This window comes from Sorex fumeus, unplaced genomic scaffold, assembly GCF_029834395.1.
Source record: "Sorex fumeus unplaced genomic scaffold, SorFum_2.1 ptg000128l, whole genome shotgun sequence".
Lineage (NCBI taxonomy): Eukaryota > Metazoa > Chordata > Mammalia > Eulipotyphla > Soricidae > Sorex > Sorex fumeus.
In genome coordinates, this window is record NW_026606185.1 from 13,101,905 (window position 1) to 13,121,644 (window position 19,740).

General features: G+C 51.7%; 1 protein-coding gene across 1 annotated transcript; it reads right to left on the reverse strand.

The window, feature by feature from the left end:
• Positions 1 to 754: 754 nt before the first annotated feature.
• CIDEA (cell death inducing DFFA like effector a) lies at positions 755 to 18,527 on the reverse strand. The gene is made up of 5 exons (XM_056137924.1): positions 18,382 to 18,527; positions 8,706 to 8,850; positions 6,806 to 6,952; positions 4,284 to 4,465; positions 755 to 904 (listed from the first exon to the last, which is right to left on the reverse strand). The coding sequence occupies exons 1-5, from the start codon at positions 18,417 to 18,419 to the stop codon at positions 757 to 759; spliced, it is 660 nt and encodes a 219-aa protein (XP_055993899.1). The 5' UTR covers positions 18,420 to 18,527; the 3' UTR covers positions 755 to 756.
• Between the last annotated feature and the right edge of the window lie 1,213 nt (positions 18,528 to 19,740).

The following is a 19,740-nucleotide window of genomic DNA, read 5'->3' on the forward strand; positions in this document are numbered from 1 at the left end:
GGAGATGCACAGGGGCCACTCCTGGCTCATGCACTCAGGAACTACTCCTGGCGGTGCTCAGTGCAAGGAGAACGCCCTACCCGCTGTGCTATTGCTCTAGTCCCCTTTCTTTCTTTTCTTTCTTTCTTTCTTTCTTTTTCTTTCTTCCTTTCTTTCCCCTTCCTTCCTTCCTTCCTTCCTTCCTTCCTTCCTTTCTTCCTTCCCTCCTTCCTTCCTTCCTTTCTTCCTCCTGCAGTGCTTACTCCTGGCTCCATGCTTGTGAATCTCTCCTGGCAGGGCTCAGAGGAACATCCTATAGGACCAGTGATCAAACTGTGGACAGCTCCTTCAAGGCAAGTGCCTTACCCGGGTATTCTCTCTCCAGCCCCTGACAGTTGGTATTTCTGAGCACTCAGTGCTCAGAAAGACTAAAAGGCGATGCATGCTTGTGTCTCGCTTCTAGATGAAAGTTCTTCCAGCTTCGGGGACGTGAAGGACACACTCGGTGTACTATACGTACGCATCGGAAGCAATTCTTGTGATTCATTTATTGCAGAAACAAAGGAGCCCCCCAAGCTCAAGGGAGCTGCGTCCTCCTGCTGCGGGGCCCCTACTTGCCCTCCTCCTTCCCGCAGTCCCTTCCTCTCAGCCAGGCCCCAACTTCTGACAGTGACCTTCAGTCTGCAAGGGCACGCAACTAAGAACATCCACCTTCCAGGGCTGCTGCTGGGGAGGGCCCGTGCAGCCAGGAGCTGGGGCACTGCGCTCTGCTCAGCCCTACCCACACATGTAGCCCCGCCTGGGGTGGGAACTGGGGGAGGTCCGGTCTTCGGTGTCCCCCAGCAGCCGGAGCATGTATGTGCCCGAGTAGATGAGAAACTGCCCGGTCACCTGGGCCACGTGGGACAGGAACCGCAGCAGACTCCTGCGACAGAGGCATGAGGTCAGCGCTCTCTCTCTCTCTCTCTCTCTCTCTCTCTCTCTCTCTCTCTCTCTCTCTCTCTCTCACACACACACACACACACACACATGCTCACAGACAGACAGGAACCACAGCAGATTCCTGTGACAGAGGGATGAAGTCAGCTTTCTCTCCTCTCTCTCCCTCTGTCTCTCTCTCCCTCTCTCCCTCCCCTCCCTCTCTTTCCACACATGCTCACACACACACTCTCACACATGCATACACTCAGTCATACACACTCAGACCCTCACACACGTGCTCACACACATATCCTCATATCTACACACTCATATGCACTCACGCCCTCACACATGCTCATACACACTTCACATACTCATACACACTCATACCCTCACACACACTCATACTCATACCCTCACACACTGACATACCCTCACACACCCCACACACTCTTACACGCAAACTCATACACACTCACATCCTTGCACACACTCATGCACACTCACATACACTCACACCCTCACAGACATACTCATACACTCACATACCCTCACACACATCCACACAACCTTACACACTCATTGATACTCTCATAAACACTCACACTTTCACACTCATACACACGCATACTCTCACAAACACACTCGCATCCCTACACCCTCATATACCACATACTCTTACACATGCCCAGACATACTCACCCTCACACACACTCACACACAATCACATAACACTCATACCTTCATGCATTCTCATATACTCACACACTCATGCACACACTCACATACAGTCATCAACACACTCATATCCTCACACACATTCATACCTTCACACACTCACAAACACATAGTCATACAAAGTCAGACACACGTGCACACATAGTCACACATGTTCACACTCACACATGCTCACACACACTGATATTCTAACAGGAATGCTCATGTTAACATGCCTGGGGGGGGGGTCTAAGCAGTGCTCAAGGCATCTGGGGCCACTGCCACAACGCCTGACCAACAGGCCTGGACAGTTCCGTGCTTAGGTCCAGCAATGCAGCTCTGTGGGGCATGAGCAGAGTTGGGGGCCAGGCCGAGGACCCCAACAGTACTCAAGGGCCTCCGGGGTTATGCCCTGGGGTGCTCAGTTGGGCCAGGCAGTAGAGGGTCCATTGTGCACTCTGCCCACCAGGACAGCTCCCCAGCCCTAGGGGCCTGCTCTATGCAGAGGCTGGGTGGGAGGTTCCGGGGCTCTGCATTTCCTTGCCACCCTGGGAGGCTGATGCCATAGGTGCCCTCTGCCCTCTACATGGCATTGCTCACACTAGCCACCTCCAACGTGGCCCGCTCAGCAAGTGGGAGCACTGAGCTGTCACATGCTCTCCTAAGAGTCCAGCCTCTCGGCCACCAGCTCCCTGTGGGGTGTTAGGGACACAGGGCTTGTCCCCTAAACCAGGCACACCAGGTATGAGAGAAGTGAGGCGGAAGGGACATCTCATTAGAAGCTGCAGAGACACGTGAGACACACAGATCAGGATGTCCCACTCAGCCCTGCAGGCCGTGCTCACGCTGATGCTCAGGTTCCTTGGGACCACAGACTCGCGACCAGCACTCACACACATCCTTAGCCTCTGCCGGAGCTAACGTCCGTTTTAAAGCCCGGACAACAGAGGACAGCCTCTGCCTGTGATTTGCCTTTTGGGATTCCTTTGGCTGCTTTTGGTGCCTTGGATCTCTGCAATGGTAAGAGTTAGAATCAAGTCTGACTAGTCTTCCAGAAAGGTTTTGGCAAGGCAGGACTTGGGGTGAAGTTTATACTATTAAAAATTTCTACACTTCTCCCCTCTGGAAAGAAAGATGGCAGCTGCATGGGAGCCCTGTGGAGAGCCAGGTATGAGCCGGTGGTGATGGGGCGACTAAAACCTCATGGGAAGGGGGGCGTTCCCGGCTCATCCTTCACGCCCTACTGAGATCACCAGTTGCCCCCCACGAGCGGCTCTCCAGCACGGCCATGACTCCAGAGCACAGAAACCAATCTCTTTAATTATCTGACTCTCAGTAGAAATACTTCCAGGGTTAATAAGTAAAATAGCAGAAATCCAAAACTGCGCGACCACAAGCGGCCGTGCGATATCATTTAATTCTTGTACCCAGCTGTAGAAAGCAAATCATTTCACAATGCTTTTTCAGCAGGTCTGATTTGGGGGGGGGAGGGTAAACTAAATAATAATGGTGCATCTTTTATCGAAACAATGAATCTAGTCAAAGTAGATAGAGTGTTAACCAGAATTCATCTGCCTCACAGGCAATGGGGGGGGGGTGGGGGTTTATTGGGGTTCTTCATGGTGAAAAATAAGTATCGGTAAAGGGAAATGTGTTTGATATTTGCATGACCGAGACCTAAACCTGAAAGCTTTGTAACTTTTCCCACAGTGATTCAATAAATAAATAAATTATAAAAAAATCATAACCGTCTGGTTTCAAAAAGGAAATGACTGTAAGGAAGCAAGTGTCAAAGACTCCATCTGACTCTCCACATATGCACATTTTTGTTTGTTTTGGGTTCGACACCAGCAGTGCTAGAGACTACTCTTGATTCTGTGCTCGGGGATGACTCCTAGTGGGGTTGAGGGAACAGTATATGGTGCCAGGGGTTAAACCGGGGTCAATGTAATGCAAACAGTCCCTTACCCGCACTGTACTATTTATTTGCCCATATTGCGCTGGCTTTTTAAAGAAGAAATGCAAGGGGAGGGTGGAGGCGGACAGATAGCAGAGCAGTTAAGGCACTCGCCTTGCATGCGTCTGAGCCAGGTTTGATCCCCAGCACCCCATGTGGTCCTCTGAACCTACCAGGAGGGATTCCTGAACACAGTGTCAGGAGGAAGCCCTGCACTCCATCAGATATGGCCCCACCCCCAGTCCCACCCAAACTGTTTTTCCTTTACACTGATTAATCAATTGCTTCTTTCTAGTATTTAATGGTATTTTGAGATAAAAAAAAAAAAGCTCAAGACTTTGCATTTTCTGAAATAAAACCATAGCAATAAAAGCAAAACTACTGAAGGCTGGAGGATGGGTCCAGGGTTTGGGATGCAGGCTTTGCATGGGGGGAGGCTGGATTTAAGTCCAGCACCAAATTAACCCCCCCCCAGCACCATTCGAAGTGACTCCCTACCACCAATACTGAAGTGGCGGTAGGCCCTGAATACTTCCGGTGTGGCCCAAAATAAATAACACACACACACACACACACACACACACACACACACGAGTTCGAATGAACTTCAACCAGGTGAGCACTCTCTCGTAGGGCTGGGCTCAGGGAGCACCGGCCAGCAGGGTGTGAGGGAGCTACATCCCACAATTGACGCTCATACCCTTGTTACCTCAGCACGGACTTGAGCCCAGTGCAGCGGATGTCGTAGGACACGGAGTACATCTCATACATGGTGGCCTTCACATTGAGACAGCCGATGACATCTCTGGGACTCGGCTTGTACAAATCGAAGGTGACTTTGGCTATTCCTGATTTCTTGGGTTGCTGGCGAACTGGGACATAATTACTACCCTGAAAGGGAGGAGAGACAGGAGAGGAGAGGAGAGGAGGGGAGAGAGGAAGAGAGGAGGAGAGAGGAGAGATGAGAGAGGCAAGAGGGTGAGCACATCCTCCATCAGGACATGCAGTCTGGGGTTCTGGTTTCCTGCTAGTGGTGTCAGTTTAAACTCACGCATCTGAGCTGCTAATTATTTTTTGTTTGTTTGTTTTTGCCTTTGGGGTCCCACCCAGCGATGCTCAGGGGTTACTCCTGGTTCTGCGCTCAGGAATTACTCCTGGCAGTGCTCAGGGGACCATATGGGATGCTGGAAATCACACAGGTCAGCTGTGTGCAAGACAAATGCCCTACCCTCTGTGCTATCACTCCGGCCCCTGCTAATTATTTAAGGAATGTTCCTGGCAGATGGTTTGCTCACACCACCACATCCAGACCTCTCAGAAAGTCTCCTCTGACCCACTTCTAGGTAGGGTTTGGGGAGAGGGGGTGTGTGGAGCGGGAAGTCAGCAAGGTACAGTCTCCCTCACATGCTTGATCTTCCCAGAGTTACTTTTTTTGGTTTGTTTTGTTTTGGGGGCCACACCCTGGGGTGCTCAGGACTAACTCCTGGTAAGGCTCGGAAACCCATATGTGGTGCTGTGTACTATGCTTCAAGCTCCCAATTTAAAATAAAATAAATAGTAGTGGGTTTATTCTTGGGAAGGGTGGGAGGGGTGGGGGAACATACCCAGTGATGCTCAGGGCTTACTCCTGGCTCTGTGCTCAGAAATCACTTTTTTTTTGCCAAGCTCAGGGGGACTATATGGGATACCAAGGATTGTACACAAGTCAGCCACATGCAAGGTAAGTGCTCTACCTGCTGTGCTCTCTCTCCAGGCTTCCAAATACCAAGAGTTTTTAGTGAGAGGATTAAAAGGGAGTTTCAGCCTAAACCCCTGCAACAGGTCTTTCTTTCATGGTCTCATTTTCTTTCTGCCATATGGAAGTTTGTATTTGTCTTTCCTTACATTAATCCCAGGTGTCTTGGTGTTGAATGATGCTGAGAACGCCCTTCCAGAGCTAAGGCACTCTGGTGTGTCCCATGGGCCGGGCACGGAGAGCTCACTCACCTGCCTTCCCCTTCCAAGTACTGTCTCACAGGCAGCTGAGGTGTTTTCATGGAAGCAGAGTGAACTCTGCTGGCCCAGACAAGTATAATGGACAAAAACACCTATGAGGGCTGGAGCCATGGCACAGTGGGTAGGGCGTTTCCCTTGCAGGCGGCCGACCCGGGTTCGATTCCCAGCATCCCATATGGTCCCCCAAGCACCGCCAGGAGTAATTCCTTAGTGCAGAGCCAGGAGTAATCCCTGTGCATCACTGGGTGTGACCCAAAATGCAAAAACAAAAACAAAAAACCCTACAAATGAGCAAGCTCTAGTGAGGGAGCATTTTCCCACCCTCAGGGACAGAGTAGCCCGCCAGCACCATTTTCAGTCTCTCCTGCCAATGAGCTAGACGCTTGCAGATCTGTATGAAGCTGTATATTGTTCGCTTTACTGGCTGCACTTCACTTCACTCAAGAACTCTGAAGGTAGAAATACTTCCAGGGTCAATAAGTAAAATAGCAGAAATCCAAAACCAACATTTAATTCTTGAACCCAGCTGTAGAAAGCAAATCACGTCACAATGCTTTTTCAGCGTGTCTGATTTGGGGGGGGGGTAAACTCTAAATAATAGTGGTGAATCTTTTATTGAAACAATGAATCTAATCAAAGCAGATAGAGTGTTAACTAGAATTCATCTGCCCCACAGGGACTGGGAGGGGTGGGGGTGGGGTTTTATTGGGGTTCTTCATGGTAAAAAATAAGTGTTGGTAAAGGGAAATGTGTTTGATATTTGCATGAGTGAGACCTAAACCTGAAAGCTTTGTAACCTTTCCCACGGTGATTCAATAAATAAAAAAAAAATTAAAAAAAAAAAAAAAGAACTCTGAAGGAGCAGGTGTGTGCTGATGCATTTACAATAGGCACACTGGCTGAGCTTCCAGGCAGGCACTGCTTCCTCTCCAGCAATGCATTTGCTGGCCCTGGGAAAGGCATCGACCCTATGGATTAAGGCTATTTACCTAGGGGCCAGAGATAGTACAGCAGGTATTTTTTAACTGAGATTCTCTGTGTTAGAATGATCTTAATAATGGCTTCTCATGCACTTGCCTTACACGCAGCCAATCAGGGTAAGATCCCTGGCATCCCATTCAGTCCCCCCAGCACAGAAAGGCTAAGTGCAGAGCCAGGAGTTCCCCCTGAGCATGACTAGCTGTGGCCCAACAACAACAACAAAAAGTGTACCTGCTTGCTTTTGGGTAAACTTACCGGTGTCCATTTCTGCCCCTTTTCCAAGATCATGAAATGTGTGTTGTCCCCTAAGGTCTGGAAGAACTCTTCTGTATCTACCACTGTGCCGTCCTCTTCCAGCACCAAGGTGACCAGTCCAGCAGTGATCATGAGTGCCTCCAGGGTCTAGATTGACAACACAGACGGATGGGCGAGACATTCCATTTCGACAAGTCAGTGGCATTGAATAAGTCATAGTTTCAGCAGTGTCAAGAGGCTGATTGGAAATGTAATGGGAAAGACAGAACTTCCTTACAGCTCTCTATGATAATATAGAAGCCGTCTATGATTCAGACTTAGCTCAGAGAAGTTAAGAATTTTATTTATTTTTTAACTGAGATTCTCTGTGTTAGAATGATCTTAATAATGACTTCTCATGCACATCATTCCAACATCACACCCATTACCAGTCTACCCACCTCCCTCCCCCTCAAACCCCAGCACCCTCCTTGACCCCCCCACCTGAATTGTGTGGCTCAGTTTTCCCTGCTATGTTGTCTTTGCACCTTTGGTGCTACCTCACTGTGGATCTTTCAGTCCCGCCTGTGAGAAAGATCATTCTGCATCCATCCCTTTCCTTCTGACTGGAAGTCAAGAATTCTAATAAGCCTGTCTTCTTCGGGAACTCCAAGGATGAGATAAGTGTTCACATAGAGTAATACACTTTTGAAACATCTGGTAGGGGCCGGGGAGGAGGAGAGGAAGAAGTAGGAGAAGGAGAAGGAAGGAGAAGGAGCAGGAGGAAGAGAAGGCGGAAAAGGAGGAGCAGGAGGAGGAAGAAGAGGAGGGAGAGGAGGAGGAGGAGGAAGAGGAGGAGGAGGAGGAAGAGGAGAAAAAGAAAAATCACCTCTGGGCCCGGGGATGAAGCTGCTGTGCATGTGTGGGACCCAGATCCACCCTCAGCACCCTCTGATCCCTGAGCACTGCTGGGTAGAACTGGCCAGCTTGGTTGGCTAAGTGCCAGGAGTGACCTCTGCTCCCCCAGAGCACAGCTTGCAAGGGCCCCCCTAAAAAGAATCCTGGTCTTGTGTAGCATATTTGGGCACCTTTCCGGAATTGATTTAAATGCTTTTTCTTGTTTCCTGGGTCTTTGGGTTGAGACTCTTTAGGTGTCTAATGTTCTTCCCTACTTGCTGATCTAGGATACTGTGTTAGAGCAAGGATGATTTTTTTTTTGACCTTTATAACTGTACTATTGCTCTTGCCCTGAGATTCACAAAGCTTGCTGTTCCTTATATATTTTCCTTTTCTTTCTTTTCTGGCACCATTCTGAAATCTACTCCCAGTGATGTTTGGGGGAACCATACAAGTACTGGAAATAACATCTGGGATTTATGCATGCAACGCATTGCTGCAGCCCTTTAAGCCATCTCCTCAGTTCCCTTTTCACAGAAATAGAAAGGGGATGAAAGACAAAATCAATAGCCTGGAGTTCAGGGTTTGCCTGCAGGAAGCTCAGGTTCAATACTCACCTCTGCAGGATCACTTGAGCAACGGCAGAAGCATCCCTGAGCACTAAAGCTGGGAGTAGTGCCTTAAATGCTATTCAGTACCCCCAGATGATCACTAAGCTGGGAGTAGACCCTAAGCCCTGCTAAATTTAAGTTTAGGGTAGCCCCTAAATTTAAAAACAGGGAAAAAATGACATTATCAGTTGATGACTAATGTTAAGAAGAATACTGCCTCTGTGTTTCAGTCTTCCATGACACAGAGAGACAAGACTCCTTCCTCTCCTTCTTTCACTGACAGCTCCCCTCAAGCTTCCCGAAGCCACGGACTCTGCCAACTTGCTCTCTGCGCAGATGTAGCCCCCCCCCACCCGTGGCCTCATGTGGGTTCAGGGTCTTCTGAGACGCGGAAGGGAGCCCAGCCCACACACCTTTGCAAGGAGTTCCTTCAAACTGTTGGCCGTCACCCCCCGCCGGCTGCTTCTGTCATGGTTGGAAACTCGGAAGGGGCGCGCCGAATGCTTGAGGGGGGTGAGTAGAACCTTCTTTGTCTGTGATCCCATAAACGTCAGGGGCCTGTGCATGGAACAGAAAAGTAGAAACATGGGGCCGGAGGGGTAATACAATGGGGAGGGCTTGGCTTTGCATGCTGCCGACCCAAGTTCAATCCCTGGCATCCTATATCGTTCCCTGAGCACTGTCAGAAATAATTTCTGAGTGCAGAGCCAGGAGTAACCCCTGAGCATTGCCAACTGTGGCCAAAAAACAAAACAAAACAAAAGGAAAAATATTTACTTTTACACTGAGGCTGTAATCTGATGGACACAACCCCACCGCCTTCTGCACCCTGAAAGCACCACAGCCAGCAATAGATGACCCTGGTCATCTGAACAGCAACACCCATGACAGCTAAAGGAAGGGGCAGGACATTAAAGAAGAAAAATTAATGAAACAAACAAACAAAAACAACCTAAGAAAAAGAAGTTCAATGACTAAGAATTCTCTTTAGCAGTTTTTGTTTTGTTTTGTGACTTTGGGGCCATACCCAGAAGTGCTCAGGACTTATTCCTGACTCTGTGCTCAGGGATCACCTCTGGTGGAGCTCAGGGGACCATATGGGGTGTCAGGGATTGAACCCAGGTTAGATGAATGCAAGTCAAGCACCTTACACAATGGACTATCTCTCTGGCCCTCTCATAATCTTATACATAAGTCTGGATATCAGTGTGTGTGTGTGTGTGTGTGTGTGTGTGTGTGTGTGTTGGGGGGGGGCACATCTCATTATGCTTAAGAGCTACTCCTGGGTTCTGCACTCAGGAACTACTCCTGAACTTAATCCAGTGCTCAGGGATAATATGGGATGCTGGGGACCAAACCAGGGGTTGGCCACATGCAAGGCGAAAAGCCCAACTTTGCTCAGGGCTTATTCCTGGCTCTGTGCTCAGGGATAACTTCTGGCGGTTGTGGCATCAAGGATATGAACTAATCATCACCACCATCATCCCAGGAAAGTATCAGCCCATTTCTCAGATGGGAAAACTGAGACCCAGAGAGGTCTCTCAAGGACACTGTTGGGAACTAAGACAGAAGGAGGAAAAAGACAGGAAAAAAGACAGGACACAGGAGCCCCAACCCAGAAAACGAGCGCTGACATGAAAAAACACTGATGCCGGGGCCCCTGTTGACTGCTTTCCCCTAAGAAACACTCCTGTGATAGAGATCTTTGTCCCGACACACGGAGGCCTCCCATATGAGTATAGGGTTTGGCTCATGAGATTAAGAGTTGATGAATGTTGGCTCAGGAATGCTACTCTCCTCCCCGAAATGTCTATGCATTCAGAGCAATGAATACTGAGCATGAAGGACAGCCAGCGCCCAGTCCCTGAAGCTGTTAGGCCTCTGACCCCCACATTTTTCTCTTATTGCTGTCTTGTTATAATCTTCCTGGCGCCCCTACTTCAACCCTGTTCACTGAGTCCCGGGCAGACACCTCAAGAAATTAATAAGAAAAAGTGGTACAACTTCACAGCTCTGAGCTTCAAAGGCAAATCTCTGCCTGGAACCTAGCTACACCCCCTCCTTTTTCCTCTCCTCCCCCCTCTCTCCTCTCTTCCTCTCTCTCTCTCTCTCTCTGTCCATTTTTAGACCACACCCTGCTGTGCTCAGGGCTTACTCCTGGTTCTGGGCTCAGAGATTACTCCTGGTGTTTTGTGGTGGGGGGACCATATGGGGTGCTGAGGATGGAACCCTGTTCAACCAAATGACAGGCAGACACCCTCCCTGCTGTCCTATGGTTCCAGTTGCTCTTCCAGTCTCTACACAGCCCCCTTTGACCCTCTGGCTGGCAGCGTCACTGTGTGTTTTGTTTCCAGCGTGGCATCAGTGAGCGACAGTGCCAGGTCTGTGGCCCTCCAGGCGCAGAGAGGGCTCCAGGGAGTAGTAAACCATGATAGGACAGCTGCCTCACAGGCAGGCTCTGAACCTTGCCCTGATGCCCAGGAGTCACACTCGATTCCAGCCTTAGTTACACAACGCAGCAAACAAGATGCCCACACTGTGCCAAGCTGAGCTGCAGGAAACAAGCTTCTGTTCTCATGGTCCCTGGCAGTGGACGGGGCGGGTGGTGCGGCCAGGGCATCTGCGTCGGGCCTTCCGTCAGACCCTGGCCACGGTCCAGCACAGCACTGGGACACTCGCCGGCCGAGTGCGGGGAGAGGAGGCGGGTCCCACTCTGCCCTGAGCACGTGACCGAGCGGTACTGCAGGACACGCCGAAAAGTGAGCGGGACGAAGGCATGGGATGGGGGAACACAAGCACGTCAGGTCAGAGAGCACCGGAACAGGGGTCTGAACCAGCCCGTGATTCCGAACCACAGTGCGTGCCACTCTAGATGAAAACCCTCCTTTTTGGGGATTTTTCAGGGAAACTTGTACAGATCCAGGGCTCCCAGGACCCTCAGCTGCCAAAGCACCTCCCGCTCGGAGCAGGACACCAGGACCCATTCTCCAGGCCATGGCCACGCAGACCCTTGGTGGGCGCCTCTCCCAAGCCCACCACAGCTTCTGCAGTTCACTTACTAACTGAAACAAAGGCTTAGGCAGAGTCACGGAGATGGGAGAACACAACTCCGCTCTGAAATCTTTGGTCCAGGCCCTCATGTGGCCACTCAAGGGCACCCACAGCTCTGACCTCTTGAGCGTGGGTCCAGCTGTCCTCATGGGAGATGCCTGCCCACACCTCAGAAAGAACTGATGCCCAGTGACCTCACACAGGTGACCACAGAAAGTTCTTATTGCCGTTCAGCGTCTGACAAGATAAAGGCTGGTGGTCTGTCTGTTACGCTCTTCCCTGCCCTCTTGATTCTTTTGTGTGGTGGGGGAGGGCACACCTAGTGATGCTCAGGTTTTACTCCTGGGTCCTGCAGTTAGGAATTGCTCCTGGTGCTGCTGGGGGACTGTGTGGGATGCTGGGGATCGGCCACGTGCAAGGTAAAAAGAGGCCTTGCCCACTGTACTATTGCCCTTGCCCTCTTGATTGCCACTTTCAATTAGCACACACATACACAAAACAAACAAACAAACAAACAATAAAACACCACCTATTGTTCCTCTTCCAATAGTGAGTAAGGCACTTGCTTTGCACACAATGGCCCCTCCCGTTGATCGTCGATTTGCTCGAGCGGGCCCAGTAACGTCTCCATTGGAGACTTTGTTGTTACTGTGTCTGGCATATCGAATACTCTCGGTAGCTTGCCGGGCTCTCCGAGAGGGGCGGAGGAATCGAACTCGGGTCGGCCATGTTGGCCGCGTGCAAGGCGAACGCCCTACCCGCTGTGCTATCGCACACAATGGACCTAGGTTCAATCCCTGGTATCACCTGTTGGCCCCCTGAGCCCCGCCAAGAGTGACCCTAAGCTCAGAGCCAGGGTAAGCATTACCGGGTGTGGTCCACCTCCAAATTCAATTGCAAGAAGTCTGGAGAAGACCGTGTTCTCTCTCGAACATGTACTTCTCCCTCTCTCTTCCCTCATGTTTCTAAATAAGCTTCAATTAAAAACTTTCTTGCGGGGCTGGAGCAATAGTACAGCGGGTAGGGCGTTTCCCTTGCATGCAGCCAACCTAGGTTCAATTCCCAGCATCCAATATGGTCCCCTGAGCACCGCCAGAAGTAATTCCTGAGTGCATGAACCAGGAGTAACTCCTGTGCATCGCTGGGTGTGACCCAAAAAGAAAAAAAACACACACAAAAAAACCTTTCTTGCTTTATGAGAGAGAGAGAGAGAAAGGAAGCAAGAAAGAAAAAAGAAAGGAAGAAAGAAAGAAAGAAAGAAAGAAAGAAAGAAAGAAAGAGAAAAACCCTTTCTTCCTAAACATGCAGCACAATGGCGCACTGGTAGAGGACTTACTCTGCAGGTGTTAGACTCTGGATTTGATCCCTGACACCAAGGATTTATTCAAAATCCTTGAAGAAATAAAAATTAAATCTACCTTCTTCTTTGTAAGGAACAGGATCAGTTGTCATGTACACTAAACTTATTGAGCAGAAGGGCAAACAGCTAGCTCAATCAGCAAGTCAATCTAATAAGCCAACTCACATCTGCCTCTCTTCATGGATTAATTTATACCACTGGCCATTAGCACACCTTCTAAGAAATTTCCCCCCTGGTACTCTGCATAGCCAAACCACCACAGAAGCCTGAGAAGTCAAGAGTATCACCTTTCCCAGTGCCACCCTGACAGCAGATGTCCCAGAGAAAGTGTGGTCAGACCCTGGGGTGAAGCAGGAAGAAGAAAGAAAGGAAATGAGGAAAAGGGCAATCGAGGAAATAGGTTGTTTCAGGGAAATCAAGAGGATAGGGGAAGTCAGGCTTCCTAGAATATTCTTAAAACCATGATGAGAAAAGAAGGAAAACAGGGGGATCTTTGTATTCTCCCCGCCCCCCAGGGAAGCAAAGTTCACTGGGGATGGGGGTAGGGAGGGTGTTGGTCCATACCTGGAGGTGCTCAGCACTTACTCCTGGCTCTGCGCTCAAGGATCACTCCTGGGCTTGGGGTGCCAGTGATTTAACCTGGGTCAGCTGCGTGCAAGGCAGACCCTTATCCACTGTCCTATCATTCTGTCCCCTGGTAAGCAAAGTCCTTAACCTAGGACAATGAGGGAACCAAACGGTCATGCAAAAGGCATGGAGTGCCCTTTACTCTTGCAAAGAGAGCCAAGTGGTCCCCCTGAGCCAAGTGGTCTCCTGAGCACCTCCAGGTATGAGCCCAAACAAACAACTGTAGCACTGTAGCACTGTCCTGTAACACTGTTCTCGATTTGCTCCAGCAGGCACTAGTAACGTTTCCATTGTGAGATTTGTTGTTACTGTTTTTGGCATATAGAATACACCATGGGGAGCTTGCCAGGCTCTGCCGTGAGGGTGGGATCCTCTTGGTAGCTTGCTGGGCTCTCCGAGAGGGCTGGAGGAATCGAAGTCAGGTCGGCTGCATGCAAGGCAAACGCCCTACTCCCTGTGCTATAGCTGCAGCCCAAACAAACAACAACTAAAACAAAACAAAGCTAACCCCCAAGTCATAAGAAAAGCGATCCTGGGCCTGCGTTTTTGCCTTGCACATGGCCAACATGGGTTCAATCCCCAGCATCCCATATGATAGCACTATCAGGAGTAATTCCTGAGTGCAGAGCCAGGAGTAACCCCTGAGTACTGCTGGGTGTGACCCCAAAACTAAAACAGACAAACAAGACCAATCCTGACAGGCCACCCTCTAGACTGACATTTATGCTGAAGGTACTAAGTGCCAACAGCAGGCCCAGGAACCAGGTCTCTGCCAGGAAAGATTTTGGTTCACAGGTGATAAGGCGGTTATGTAGGCTGTGCCAGAGACTGTCCAAAGGATAATCAGAGAGGAACCCTGTCTGAGGGAGCACCACATTGCACTGGTGGAGGGGGAAGAGGGACCCACATGAGGGCAATCAGGCGTGAGCAGGACTAGGTCATAAGTCAAGTGGTGGGATCACCAAGGCCGAGAGTGACAATGAGTGTCAAGGAAACTACTGCTGTCAAGGTTGTGCTCACAGAGACACAAGCCAGCTCAGAGAGAAAGTGACAATCTCTGTGAGCCCCAGGGGGCATGGCAGAGGACGGCCAGGGTCACCCCAGGGGCTGCTGTTCCCTGCTCCCTGGCAGCTACAGGGACACTGTTACAGTCAGTAGATCGGCACCAGAGGGACACCCCACAGAGTGTCCCACCCACCCCCAGTGCCTCCCAAGACTGGGCAACTCGTCGCTCATCAGAGCTGGGTGTCGATACTATTCAATCTATAACCATCAAGTATTTGCATGCCTTGAAAAGATACTCAAACAAGAGTTTAGGGGCCAGAGCAATAGTGCAGTGGGTAGGGTGTTTGCCTTGCATGCAGCCGACCCAGGTTCAATGCCTGGCATCTCCCCCGAACATCACCAGGAGTAATTCCTAAGTGCAGGAGTAACCCCTGAGTATTGCTGGGTGTGACCCAAAATAAAAACAAACAAACAAATCAGACACACAAAAGTAAGCCTCTGTAATCCTGGAGACTGACTTGAGGAAAATCTCATTTCCTTGTTTAGATCACCAAGACAGTGATAAAATCTGTAAAAAAAAAAAAAATGGTAGCTATACACAAGCACCAGTTCCCTGTTCGAGGAAAGGCACGAAACAGCTACAGAAGGGGCTGTCGTGCACCCAGGCTCAGGTATCTGAGCAGTGGCACGTGTGAAGGTTACAGTGGATGGGGCTGCAGACCTGCCTACCATGTGAATAGCCGGGACCTGGGCAGAGCAGGCCCAGCCCTGAGCCTGGAGCTGAGCGGTCACTAAGACTCAGGGCCCTCTGTGGATTAATGACAAAGGTCAGGCTGGAGACTTCCTAATCACTCACAGTCTCTGATCATCTGAAAAAGACACGAATATTGCTTAACTCATTTCCTTGCCAAATGTGCTTATTTACTAAGAAAAGACAGAGTGAGGACAGACCAGCAGCAGTTTAAATCAGGGGACGCTACGTGGGGACAGAAACTGGCCTTACCTTGCCTATTGCTAAACATGAATTCTCAGCCTGGACCTATTTTTTCAGTGGGGAGATCAGGGGTGCTCAGGAGACCAGGGGGTTCCTCCCTAATTATACGACTACACTGGTGACAGGGATTACCACCCCAATACTCAAAGGACCATGCAAGAGTTGGGGTTGAGCGGGGGTCGGCCACAAGCAAGGCATGTGCTTTAACCCCTGCTCCATCTCTCCAGTCCTGGGCCTGGATATGAATCTGGGCAGGGAGCAAAAATGTTTTTCGTTCAACAAGAATCATGGGTTCTATTTTTTCAGTTTAATTTGGAAACAGGTAGATTTGCAAGGAACTGTAACAACACTGGACCCCCCCCCCCCCAAATGGCCACACAAGGGGCTGGAGTGATAGCACAGCAAGTAGGACTTTTTCCTTGCATGCGGCCGACCCAGGTTCAATTTCCAGCATCCCATAGGTCCCCCAAGCACTATCACGAGTAAAAATTACAAAACAAATATTTTTTGTTGTTTTAGGGTCACACACAAGTGATGCTCAGATATTACTCCTGGCTTTGCACTCAGGAATAACTGCTAGTGGTGGTGATCAGGAGGCCATATGGGATGCCAGGGATCAAATCTAGGTTGCCACACACAGGCAAATGCCCTCCCTGTTGCGCTATTGCCCCATGATCGTCAACATTTCTTAAGTAGGTTGGTTCCTTGGCCCCAAGGAAACCCCACACAGGTCCACTTTGTATTTGAAGAACTGCTGTAGGGGTTAAGTGCAAGGGCTGAACCAGTCTTTCTCCTTCCCCCACATCCCCTCCATTGTCAGGTTTGAACCCAGGGTTGCGCACTTGCAAAGCTCTAACCATTGAGCAACACAATCTTCTACTTGTGTATGTTTTAGGGCCACACCCAGAAGTGCTCAGTGCTTACTCCTGGTTCTGTGCCCAGGTGTCACTCTTGGCGGGTTTGAGGGACCATGTGGGGTTTCAGGAATTGATACCTGGCCAGCCACATGTAAGGCAAACACCCTACCCACGGTACTATTGTTCCGGCTCACCTCTTCTATATTTTTAAAGGGGATTCCCAAGCATTGTGGAAAGGTCTGGGGTCAGTCTCCATGATTCTTAACCTATTGGGCAGGTGATTAAAAGCAAGGGCCTGAGGATGTGGTGCTGCCCTGCTCTTCCAGAGCCAGGGACCACCAGTGCTACCCCAGCAGGGATCATAGGCCACTAAGCATGCAAGGCAAGTACCCCAGCCCCTGTGCTATGCCCCACTCCATGGACCACCCTGCAGTTCTGCCTCCTCCTCTTGCTCTCCAAAGTGGCAGCCCTTCAGTGCTCTGACCTGGCTAGCCTCAGCCAGTCCTCCCAGGAGAGGGAAGAACAGCCTGTTTGTGCATTCAGAGGAGAGAATTCTGGCAGCAGCCTTACTCCAAATTATGACCAATCCTTACCCCCTGGAAGAAGAGCTGTGGGCACGGATGGAATGGGAAGCACAGGAAGAAAACAGGAAAGAAACCAAGGTTTTACCTTTCTCCTAAATGTGTTTTGAAACAATAATAAAAACAGGTGCCAGCCGAGATGCATGAACCAAGTGTGTGTTTCGCCTCCCCCATGTCCCTGCACATGACTTATTTAGTTTTGTGTTTCATTCTTTTGGGTGGCGGAGGGGGGCTCCCCATGGGTACCTTGCAGAGCTGAGGGACTGCGTGGTGTAGGGACTGGAGCAGAGGCTTACACCCTGTACTATCTCTCTGGCCCTTTGGTTCTATTCTGAAGAGAAAGCTACAGCCTTTATGAACTGGTTCCTCTAAATCTGCTCTCCATGCCATTCCCAAGCTTGAGGAAGCCTGCAGATGCTCACAGCTCACACTGGGGTTTTGGTTATTGGGGGGGTGGGAGGGCGGGTTGGGGGGAGACACACCTGGTACTACTCAGGGCCTACTCCTGGCTCTGCACTTAGGAATCACTTCTGGCAGGGCTTGGGGGACCCTAAGGGGTGCTGGGAATGAACCCCATTGGCCACAAGAAAGACAAATGATCTACATGCTGTACTTCCGTTCTGGCCTCTCTCACTAGTTTGCTATTTCCCTTCGCCTTTTACCAAGCCAGATTTTCAGCGTCACAAACGGGACCCTTCACCTCGGAAAATCACATCTGAAGGTGCTCGAGGGATTCTCTGTCCTTCTTAAGTTCCTTAGAGGTCGTCGGAGACATTCCTTTCTTTCTATCCATCGGGTCTCTTCCACTGACTCTTTCGGGCATTTACCAATAAGGAATAGTTAGTGGACATCAGGCAGTGAAGAGACCCAAGAACAGGGCCACGTCCAGGTACTTCGTACCCCAGCCCATGGTCGGGGTTAGAGGACAGGCCTGGAGGAGGGGGTGGCTTCTCCCCAAACACATCCTTTTGCACTCGGGTGAGAGTGCGCAGGAGAGTCCTGAGCGGTCAGCCCCGGATGCGGGGAAAGGGTGTCCCAACCTGTTCTGGTGCCATGAGTCTGCGCACCCTGGGCCTGTCCCCAGCGGCCCAGCTGGCCGCTATCGAGCAACCTCCCCTAGAGCAGGACTGCTCCAGAGGTGTGTGGGGTGGGCGCAGCAGCAGGCACAGCAGCAGCAGGGACAAGGCCACCCTGACACTCACCATGCACCCCTCGTGCCTAAGGCGGGCTGAAGGGGCTGGAGAGATAGCACAGCGGGTGGGGCGTTTGCCTTGCACGCGGCAGACCCGGGTTCGATTCCCAGCATCCCATATGGTCCCGTGAGCACTGCCAGGAGTAACTCCTGAGTGCAGAGCCAGGAGTAACCCGTACCCAAAAAAGCTAAGGTGGGCTGGAGCACGGGGAGAGGCGAGGGGAGCCCGAGCTGGACAGGGTGGACGAGCGCACGTGGACCCCGCAAGCAGGAGGACGCGGGGAGCACAGCTGGGCGCACAGGGGGTCGCACAAGGAGGGCGCACAGGGGGCGCACAGAGGGGCGCGCCGGGGGCGCACTGGGGGCCCACTGGAGGCGCACAGGGGGGCGCACCGGGAGCGCACCGGGGGCGCGGCGCTGACCTGAAGAGGGCTCCCGCGTAGTCCCAGGCCGTCTCCATCGCGCCGCTCTCCGCCAGGCTCGGCCTCTCGTGGCCGCCGCCTCTTAAAGCCGCGCCGCGCCGCGCCCCGCCCCGCAGCCCGCCCGGCCCGGCTAGCGCTGCGCCACGACCTTGACGACGTTCCTGGCGTCGCTGCAGGACGCGACTTGGCGAGCGCGCGGCACGCCCCCCCACCCGACGCCCCTCTTGCCCACTCTGCAAGGAAGCGGCACCAGAGTCCCTGACCCGGACCAGGTCGGAGCCCCGAGGCCCCGCGCTTTCTGGGAATCGGTGGCAGCATCTCGCCCGAGCCGCGGCCGTGCAGGGGCGGGTTGTGCAAAGCGGGTCACAGCTGGGGTGAGAGGCAGCAGGATGAGCGCACAGTGCCCGCGCCCCCGCCCCCACCAGGGTCCCCGCAGCCAGGGCGCACCTATGCTCCGCCCCGCAGGCCCTTCCAGACGCCTTGGCTTCCTGTCCGTCCTGCTGATTCGAGGGTGCGCCCTGGGCACTTGGGGCTGAGCAGGGTGCTGGGAACGGAGCATGAGGATGGGAGGGGCGAGGGATGGCCGAGACTGCACTAACGGCCCGCAGCCCTGTGTGTGGGACCCTTGCGCGGGCGTAGTCGTGCTTACGGGAGATGGTTTGGGAAGCGGGAGACGGGCGGACAGGTACCTGTTCCAGAGATAGCTGCTGACCCGGGGATGTTGAAAGAATCGCGGGGACAGTGTCCGAGTTGCAAGCCCTTTCAAACTTTCTGGGACAGAGATTTGTTCCTTCAACCTACTGTCCCGGCCCGCCGGACTAGAGCAGCTTGTGCCCGCCCACTGCCGCTTGCTAATCCAGTTTCCAAAGAGCTGCGATGGCCTGCGCCTCCTTTCCCCTGAGTCAAACCTCCTGCAGCCCAGTCACTGAACCCCAGAACAAGATCGCGCTGCCTGCCTACCTCCTCCCCTTCTTCCTGAGGCAGGATGGGCTAAGGGAGGTGGGGGAGGGGGCACAGAGTCTCCAGTCTCATTCGCTTTGCACAAAGCAATGTCCTTCCACAACCCTGGACCCTGAGAAGGCCCCACTGCGAAGATTTCTCAGTCCAGGGCTTAAAAGAAGGGGTGTTTCCTGCCCCCAATTGCTCATCAGCTGCCTTTCCACTGACACCCCACTTGTAGCCACACCCCATTTCCCTCAGTATGTCTAGAAACCCTGACCCTCAATGTGTTAGGAGCGGTGACCAGAGTACTATGGAAGGGAACAGTATCTTACAATAGGCTCCAGAGAGACACCTGGGTGCCTTCACCCCATGTAAGGACCCCTGACAAGGACCCAGAAGAGAGACCTCTCTAGAATG

Bases quoted from the DNA above. Each gene is read 5' to 3' on its own strand.
- CIDEA (XM_056137924.1), bottom strand. From the start codon at position 18,419: ATGGAGACGGCCTGGGACTACGCGGGAGCCCTCTTCAG. The intron at 6,953-8,705 runs GTGTGTGGGCTG...TTGTCAATCTAG, and splicing joins TGAAGGAACTCCTTGCAAAG to ACCCTGGAGGCACTCATGAT. The intron at 4,466-6,805 runs GTAAGTTTACCC...CCTCCCTTTCAG, and splicing joins AGGGGCAGAAATGGACACCG to GGTAGTAATTATGTCCCAGT.